This window comes from Echiichthys vipera (genome assembly GCF_963691815.1).
Source record: "Echiichthys vipera genome assembly, chromosome: 14".
NCBI classification, from domain to species: domain Eukaryota; kingdom Metazoa; phylum Chordata; class Actinopteri; order Perciformes; family Trachinidae; genus Echiichthys; species Echiichthys vipera.
This window is the reverse complement of record NC_139839.1, coordinates 45,001-52,500: the sequence shown is the minus strand read 5'-3', so window position 1 is coordinate 52,500 and position 7,500 is coordinate 45,001. Positions and strand designations below refer to the sequence as shown.

The 7,500-nt window shown below is 52.9% G+C and overlaps 2 protein-coding genes across 2 annotated transcripts in view; both read left to right on the top strand.

The window, feature by feature from the left end:
• The window catches only part of csf1rb (colony stimulating factor 1 receptor, b), a 14,010-nt gene extending 13,460 nt beyond the window's left edge, over positions 1–550 (top strand). The window contains exons 21-22 of the mRNA XM_083926466.1: positions 222–348; positions 422–550. Coding sequence (XP_083782592.1) covers positions 222–348; positions 422–492 — 198 coding nt within the window. The 3' untranslated portion in view covers positions 493–550. The remainder of the gene's footprint in view (positions 1–221; positions 349–421) is intronic.
• Positions 551–2,307: 1,757 nt separating this feature from the next.
• tmprss15 (transmembrane serine protease 15) overlaps positions 2,308–7,500 on the top strand; it is a gene marked incomplete at its 5' end in the record, with an annotated part of 21,552 nt that continues 16,359 nt past the window's right edge. The window contains 6 exons of the mRNA XM_083927179.1: positions 2,308–2,625; positions 2,712–2,781; positions 4,061–4,180; positions 6,440–6,564; positions 6,922–6,989; positions 7,055–7,197. Coding sequence (XP_083783305.1) covers positions 2,308–2,625; positions 2,712–2,781; positions 4,061–4,180; positions 6,440–6,564; positions 6,922–6,989; positions 7,055–7,197 — 844 coding nt within the window. The remainder of the gene's footprint in view (positions 2,626–2,711; positions 2,782–4,060; positions 4,181–6,439; positions 6,565–6,921; positions 6,990–7,054; positions 7,198–7,500) is intronic.

Below are 7,500 nucleotides of genomic sequence, written 5' to 3'. Positions count from 1 at the left end.
GTGAGTGTGTGTGTGTGTGTGTGTGTGAGTGTGTGTGTGTGTGTGTGTGTGTGTGTCTGTGTGTGTGTGTGTGTGTGTGTGTGTGTGTGTGTGTGTGTGTGTGTGTGTGTGTGTGTCTGTGTGTGTGTGTGTGTGTGTGTGTGTGTGTGTGTGTGTGTGTGTGTGTGTGTGAGTGTGTGTGTGTGTGTGTGTGTGTGTGTGTAACCTCCTCTTGTGTGCAGGTGTCGTACAGAAACATCGATGAGTGCAGAGAAGAAGAAGAAGAAGAAGAAGAAGAAGAAGAAGAAGAGGAGGAGGAGGAGGTCGGAGGACGAGACGCTCTGAAAACAGGAGAAGAAGAAGAGAGAGGTGAGAACCATCAGCTGTTGCTAGGAGACGGTTTAAGAGTCTGTTCTGACTCCGCCTCCTTCTGACCTCTCAGAGCGCCATGACGACGGCGGCGGCGAGGAGGAGGAGGAGGAGCCGATGATGAAGAACATCCAGCTGCCCTGATCCCCTCACACACGTGTGTCTCTAATAAAGAGGATCAAACCCACTCTGCTGTCACGTGTCTGTGTGTCCCTGTGTGCTCTGGACCCTGGACCCTGGTGGTCCTGGTGGTCCTGGACCCTGGTGGTCCTGGACCCTGGTTCACAAAGACTCCAAGGAGGAGGAGTCTGGGGTGAGGGCTCTGCACTCTCCAGGATCCTGGAGGGGGTCTGGGAGTGGGCCCATCCGGTCTACATGTGCTTTGTGGATCTGGAGAAGGCCCATGACCGGGTCCCTGGAGATACTGTGGGAGGTGCTGGGGGAGTCTGGGGTGAGGGGGTCACTTCTGAGGGGGTCCAGTCTCTGTACCCCCAAAGAGAGAGCTGAGTCCGGATCCTGGGCAGTGAGTCGGAGTGGTTCCCGGTGGGGGTCGGCCTCCTCCAGGGGGGCACTCTGTCCCCAATCCTGTTTGTGGTTTTCATGGACAGGATATGGAGGCGTAGTGGTGGTGGGGAGGGGCTGCAGGTGGGTGGGCTGAGGATCTGGTCTCTGACGTGGTCCTGATGGCGTCGTGGGTCAGGGACCTTCAGCACTCACTGGATCGGTTCACAGCCGAGTGTGAAACGGCCGGGATGAGGATCAGCACCTCTGGATCTGAGGCCGTGGCTCTCAGCAGGAAACCGCTGGATTGTTCCTCCGGGTCTGGAACGAGTCCTGACCCCAAGTGAAGGACTTCAAGCACCTCGGGATCTGGTTCACGAGTGAGGGGACGATGGAGCAGCGGGGGCGGAGCTGCAGTCGCTCTACCCTCAGTCCTGGTTCCTACCCTCACCTGTGGTCCTGAAAGCTGGGTCAGGACCCACAGAACCAGGTCCAGGTCAGGACCCACAGAACCAGGTCCAGGTCAGGACCCAAAGAACCAGGTCCAGGTCAGGACCCACAGAACCAGGTCCAGGTCAGGACCCACAGAACCAGGTCCAGGTCAGGACCCACAGAACCAGGTCCAGGTCAGGACCCAAAGAACCAGGTCCAGGTCAGGACCCACAGAACCAGGTGCAGGTCAGGACCCACAGAACCAGGTCCAGGTCAGGACCCACAGAACCAGGTCCAGGTCAGGTCCAGGTCAGGACCCACAGAACCAGGTCCAGGTCAGGACCCAAAGAACCAGGTCCAGGTCAGGACCCAAAGAACCAGGTCCAGGTCAGGACCCACAGAACCAGGTCCAGGTCAGGTCCAGGTCAGGACCCAGAGAACCAGGTCCAGGTCAGGACCCACAGAACCAGGTCCAGGTCAGGACCCAAAGAACCAGGTCCAGGTCAGGACCCACAGAACCAGGTCCAGGTCAGGACCCACAGAACCAGGTCCAGGTCCAAGCGTGTAAACTATGTTTCCTCAGGAGGGGGTCTGGAGTCTCCCTTAGAGAGAGGGGGAGTGTCCCAGTCCTTCCTCTTGTCCTGGTGCTTGTGTGTGTCTGGAGCTGAAGCCGTGGGTTTGATTCCTCTGATCACCTCCTGCAGCATAAAGGGACGACCTCATGTACGTGGTACCGTGTCTCGATGGCCCCCGTTACGTATGTTTACCTTCTCGCTCCGTGTTTGTTTGTTTGTTCCTTCCCTCGTCTGTTCCCTCGTCTGTTCCCTCGTCCGTTCCCTCATCTGTTCCCTGTTCGTGTCGACCCTGGACCACCTCGTCCTCTGTTGTTTGGTACCTTGTCCCTGGACCCTCCTCCGTGTCCCTCTGTTCCTCGACTCTCTTGTTTTCCTTTTACTCATTAACTCGTTCTCTGTTCCCGTGTCTGCACTCGGGTCCTGATCCTCTGAGTTCTTCCCTGGACCCTTCATGACCGAGCGGTCCGGCTGTGACATGGACCCCCAGACCCTGAGACTGACCGAGCGGTCCGGCCGTGACATGGACCCCCAGACCCTGAGACTGACCGAGCGGTCCGGCCGTGACATGGACCCCCCAGACCCTGAGACTGACCCTCGGGGGTTTGGAGTCCGTCAGGCGGTGTCCTCTCAGGGAGTTTTGCTGGGTCAGCATTCACAGACGCTGCGAGGGGTCCAGGAGTGTCTGAGTCAGCTGTCCCCAGGTGTGGAGGGAGGACAGGTGTGGCCTCTCTTTGCCTCCTCTGATAACGCTGAGTCATCAGGGACCCCCGTGAGTCCCCTCCTGCCCCGGGAGCCTCATGTCCCTGCACCAGAGCGACGTGATGGGAGGGTGAGTGTAAGATGTTCCTGTTCCAGAGCTCGCTGGTGTTCGGTCAGCAGCCCCACACCTACGCTAGCAATAGCTCCAAGATAGCATGTGTGCCAGGTCTGGGCTCTACTGCTGAGTTAAGGTGGACGATCGGGAGCCGCTGGAGCAGCAGGGTCTCTCTTCCTGTCTTCGTTCAGCTCCTCCAGGTGCCCCAGTGACCCCAGACCCTCGACACCTGAGCCTCCACTCTTGTCCTCAGTGCCACCGGTGAATCATGACCTCGCCCAGGTGGACACGCCTGGGCTCCAGGCACGTCCACCTGGGCGGAGGCCTCGGACCAGGACCAGGTGCAGAGATCAGATCAGATAATAATGAACTTATAACGAAGTTTACAGCCTCTGGACTTCACTCTGTGATAAACACGTGTGTGTGTGTGTGTGTGTGTGTGTGTGTGTGTGTGTGTGTGTGTGTGTGTGTGTGTGTGTGTGTGTGTGTGTGTGTGTGTGAGTGTGTGTGTGTGTGTGTGTGTGTGTGTGTGTGTGTGTGTGTGTGTGTGTGTGTGTGTGTGTGTGTGTGTGTGTGTGTGTGTGTGTGTGTGTGTGTGTGTCTCTGTGTGTGTGTGTCTCTGTGTGTGTGTGTGTGTGTGTGTGTGTGTGTGTGTCTCTGTGTGTGTGTGTCTCTGTGTGTGTGTGTGTGTGTGTGTGTTGACAGTGATCGATGATGCTGAGCTCAGATCAGAGTCAGTCAGGATCAAAGTGTGCAGCAGGTGAACAGGTGAGTCCGTGTTTGTTCACGTCAGATCGTCTGCGTCAGCTCTGAATATTAATAATAATAATAATAATAAACAAGTGTTCAGAGTGATTCAACAGCAGGTTCTTTATATTTATTCATTTGTACTTTAACACTTTTTATTCTGGAGGATTCAGAAACTCTCAGGTTTCTCTTGTTTCACTTTATTCTGTTAAAGAACTTTGACATTTCCCTTCAAATCACCTCACAGGGTTTGGTTGGTTGGTTGGTTGGTTGGTTGTTTGGTTGGTTGGATGGTTGGTTGGTTGGTTGGTTGTTTGGTTGTTTGGTTGGTTGATTGGTTGTTTGGTTGGTTGGTTGGTTGTTTGGTTGTTTGGTTGGTTGTTTGGTTGTTTGGTTGTTTGGTTGGTTGATTGGTTGGTTGGTTGATTGGTTGGTTGATTCGTTGGTTGGTTGATTGGTTGGTTGGTCTGTCGGTTGATTCGTTGGTTGGTTGACTGATTAATCGATTGATGGATTGATTAATCGATTGACTGACTGATTAATCGATTGATGGATTGATTAATCGATTGATGGATTGATTAATCGATTGACTGATTGATTAATCGATTGACTGATTGATTAATCGATTGATTGCGTGTTGCAGGTGTCAGTATGAAGCGTCGTCTCTCATCTCTGGAGTCTCTTCTCTCCGTCGTGTCGTCTCTTCTCTTCGTCTGCTGCATCGGACTCATCCTGGTTTCATGGATCCGCCTCAAGCCTGAAGGTAACAAGCGCACCTTTACCACCAACGTGGTGATGGTGAGGTGATGGTGAGTTGGTGGTGAGGTGATGGTGAGTTGATGGTGAGGTGATGGTGAGTTGATGGTGAGTTGGTGGTGAGGTGATGGTGAGTTCATGGTGAGTTGATGGTGAGTTGATGGTGAGTTGATGGTGAGTTGATGGTGAGTTGGTGGTGAGGTGATGGTGAGTTCATGGTGAGTTGATGGTGAGTTGATGGTGAGTTGATGGTGAGTTGATGGTGAGTTGATGGTGAGGTGATGGTGAGGTGATGGTGAGGTGATGGTGAGTTGATGGTGAGTTGATGGTGAGTTGATGTGAGTTGATGGTGAGGTGATGGTGAGTTGATGGTGAGGTGATGGTGAGTTGGTGGTGAGTTGATGGTGAGTTGATGTGAGTTGATGTGAGTTGATGGTGAGGTGATGGTGAGTTGATGGTGAGTTGATGGTGAGGTGATGGTGAGGTGATGGTGAGGTGATGGTGAGTTGGTGGTGAGTTGATGTGAGTTGATGGTGAGTTGATGGTGAGTTGGTGGTGAGTTGGTGGTGAGTTGATATGAGTTGATGTGAGTTGATGGTGAGGTGATGGTGAGTTGATGGTGAGGTGATGGTGAGTTGGTGGTGAGTTGATGGTGAGTTGATGTGAGTTGATGTGAGTTGATGTGAGTTGATGGTGAGTTGATGGTGAGTTGATGTGAGTTGATGGTGAGGTGATGGTGAGGTGATGGTGAGTTGATGTGAGTTGATGGTGAGTTGGTGGTGAGTTGGTGGTGAGGTGATGGTGAGGTGATGGTGAGTTGGTGGTGAGTTGGTGGTGAGGTGATGGTGAGGTGATGGTGAGGTGATGGTGAGGTGATGGTGAGGTGATGGTGAGGTGATGGTGAGTTGATGGTGAGGTGATGGTGAGGTGATGGTGAGTTGGTGGTGAGTTGATGGTGAGTTGGTGGTGAGGTGATGGTGAGTTGATGGTGAGTTGATGGTGAGTTGGTGGTGAGGTGATGGTGAGTTGATGGTGAGGTGATGGTGAGGTGATGGTGAGTTGATGGTGAGGTGATGGTGAGTTGATGGTGAGTTGATGGTGAGGTGATGGTGAGTTGGTGGTGAGTTGATGGTGAGGTGATGGTGAGGTGATGGTGAGGTGATGGTGAGTTGGTGGTGAGTTGATGGTGAGTTGATGGTGAGGTGATGGTGAGTTGGTGGTGAGTTGATGGTGAGGTGATGGTGAGGTGATGGTGAGGTGATGGTGATGGTGAGTTGATGGTGAGGTGATGGTGAGGTGATGGTGAGGTGATGGTGAGGTGATGGTGAGGTGATGGTGAGGTGATGGTGAGTTGATGGTGAGGTGATGGTGAGTTGATGGTGAGTTGATGGTGAGGTGATGGTGAGGTGATGGTGAGTTGATGGTGAGGTGATGTGAGTTGGTGGTGAGTTGATGGTGAGGTGATGGTGAGGTGATGGTGAGTTGATGGTGAGGTGATGGTGAGGTGATGGTGAGTTGATGGTGAGGTGATGGTGAGGTGATGGTGAGTTGATGGTGAGTTGATGTGAGTTGATGGTGAGTTGATGGTGAGTTGATGGTGAGGTGATGGTGAGTTGATGGTGAGGTGATGGTGAGTTGATGGTGAGGTGATGGTGAGGTGATGGTGAGTTGATGGTGAGGTGATGGTGAGGTGATGGTGAGTTGATGTGAGGTGATGTGAGTTGAAGGTGAGGTGATGGTGAGTTGGTGGTGAGGTGATGGTGAGGTGATGGTGAGTTGATGTGAGGTGATGTGAGTTGAAGGTGAGGTGATGGTGAGTTGGTGGTGAGGTGATGGTGAGTTGATGTGAGTTGATGGTGAGTTGAAGGTGAGGTGATGTGAGTTGATGGTGAGGTGATGGTGAGGTGATGGTGAGTTGATGGTGAGGTGGTGGTGAGGTGATGGTGAGTTGATGTGAGGTGATGGTGAGGTGATGGTGAGTTGATGGTGAGGTGATGGTGAGTTGATGTGAGGTGATGTGAGTTGAAGGTGAGGTGATGTGAGTTGATGGTGAGTTGATGGTGAGGTGATGGTGAGTTGATGTGAGTTGGTGGTGAGTTGATGTGAGTTGATGGTGAGTTGATGGTGAGGTGATGGTGAGTTGGTGGTGAGTTGATGGTGAGGTGATGGTGAGGTGATGGTGAGGTGATGGTGAGGTGATTGTGGTTGATGGTGAGGTGATCGTGGTCGCTGGTGAGGTGATCGTGGTTGCTGGTGCTCTGCCGAGGTGGCGTGGAGCCGGCGGTGCTGGGGGGTCGGATGGCGATCACAGAGGGGGCGATTTTCTCGGAGGAGCTGAAAAACTCCAGCAGCAGAAACTTCAAAGCTCTCGCCTTCGACGTCCAACAGCTGGTGAGAGCACAGGCTTTTATTCTGAAAAGACTGCTTTTATTCTGAAGAGACTGCTTTTATTCTGAAAAGACTGCTTTTATTCTGAAGAGACTGCTTTTATTCTGAAAAGACTGCTTTTATTCTGAAGAGACTGCTTTTATTCTGAAGAGACTGCTTTTATTCTGAAGAGACTGCTTTTATTCTGAAAAGACTGCTTTTATTCTGAAGAGACTGCTTTTATTCTGAAGAGACTGCTTTTATTTTGAAATAAGCTTGGAGGCTGCGCGTGTGCGTCGTCGTCCTGACAGTTTGAAGTGTGATTGGCTGTGTTCAGTGTGATGTCACAGGTGTGTTCTCTGCGCTCTGATTGGTCGACAGGTGTCGGAGGCGTTCAGCCGCAGCGACCTCCGTCTGGACTTCCTGTCGTGTCACGTTTTATCCTTCAGGTGAGTCGGAGCGAGCGCCGTCCTCTGAACGCACCGGCGGTCTGACGCTTCCTGTGTGTCCTCAGACGGGGCAGCGTGGTCGTGACCTTTGACCTCCGCTTCAGTCAGCCGGTCCACGCCAAGGAGGCGGAGCAGCAGCTGGGGGCGGGGCTTCAGGAGGTCGGAGCCGCAGGATTGGTCATCGACAGAGACAGCATCCGGATTACAGGTGAGGTCACTGTGAGGTCACTGTGAGGTCACTGAGGTCACTGTGAGGTCACTGTGAGGTCACTGAGGTCACTGTGAGGTCACTGAGGTCACTGTGAGGTCACTGTGAGGTCACTGAGGTCACTGTGAGGTCACTGAGGTCACTGAGGTCACTGTGAGGTCACTGAGGTCACTGTGAGGTCACTGTGAGGTCACTGTGATGTCACTGTGAGGTCACTGAGGTCACTGTGAGGTCCCTGTGAGGTCACTGTGAGGTCACTGTGATGTCACTGTGAGGTCACTGAGGTCACTGTGAGGTCCCTGT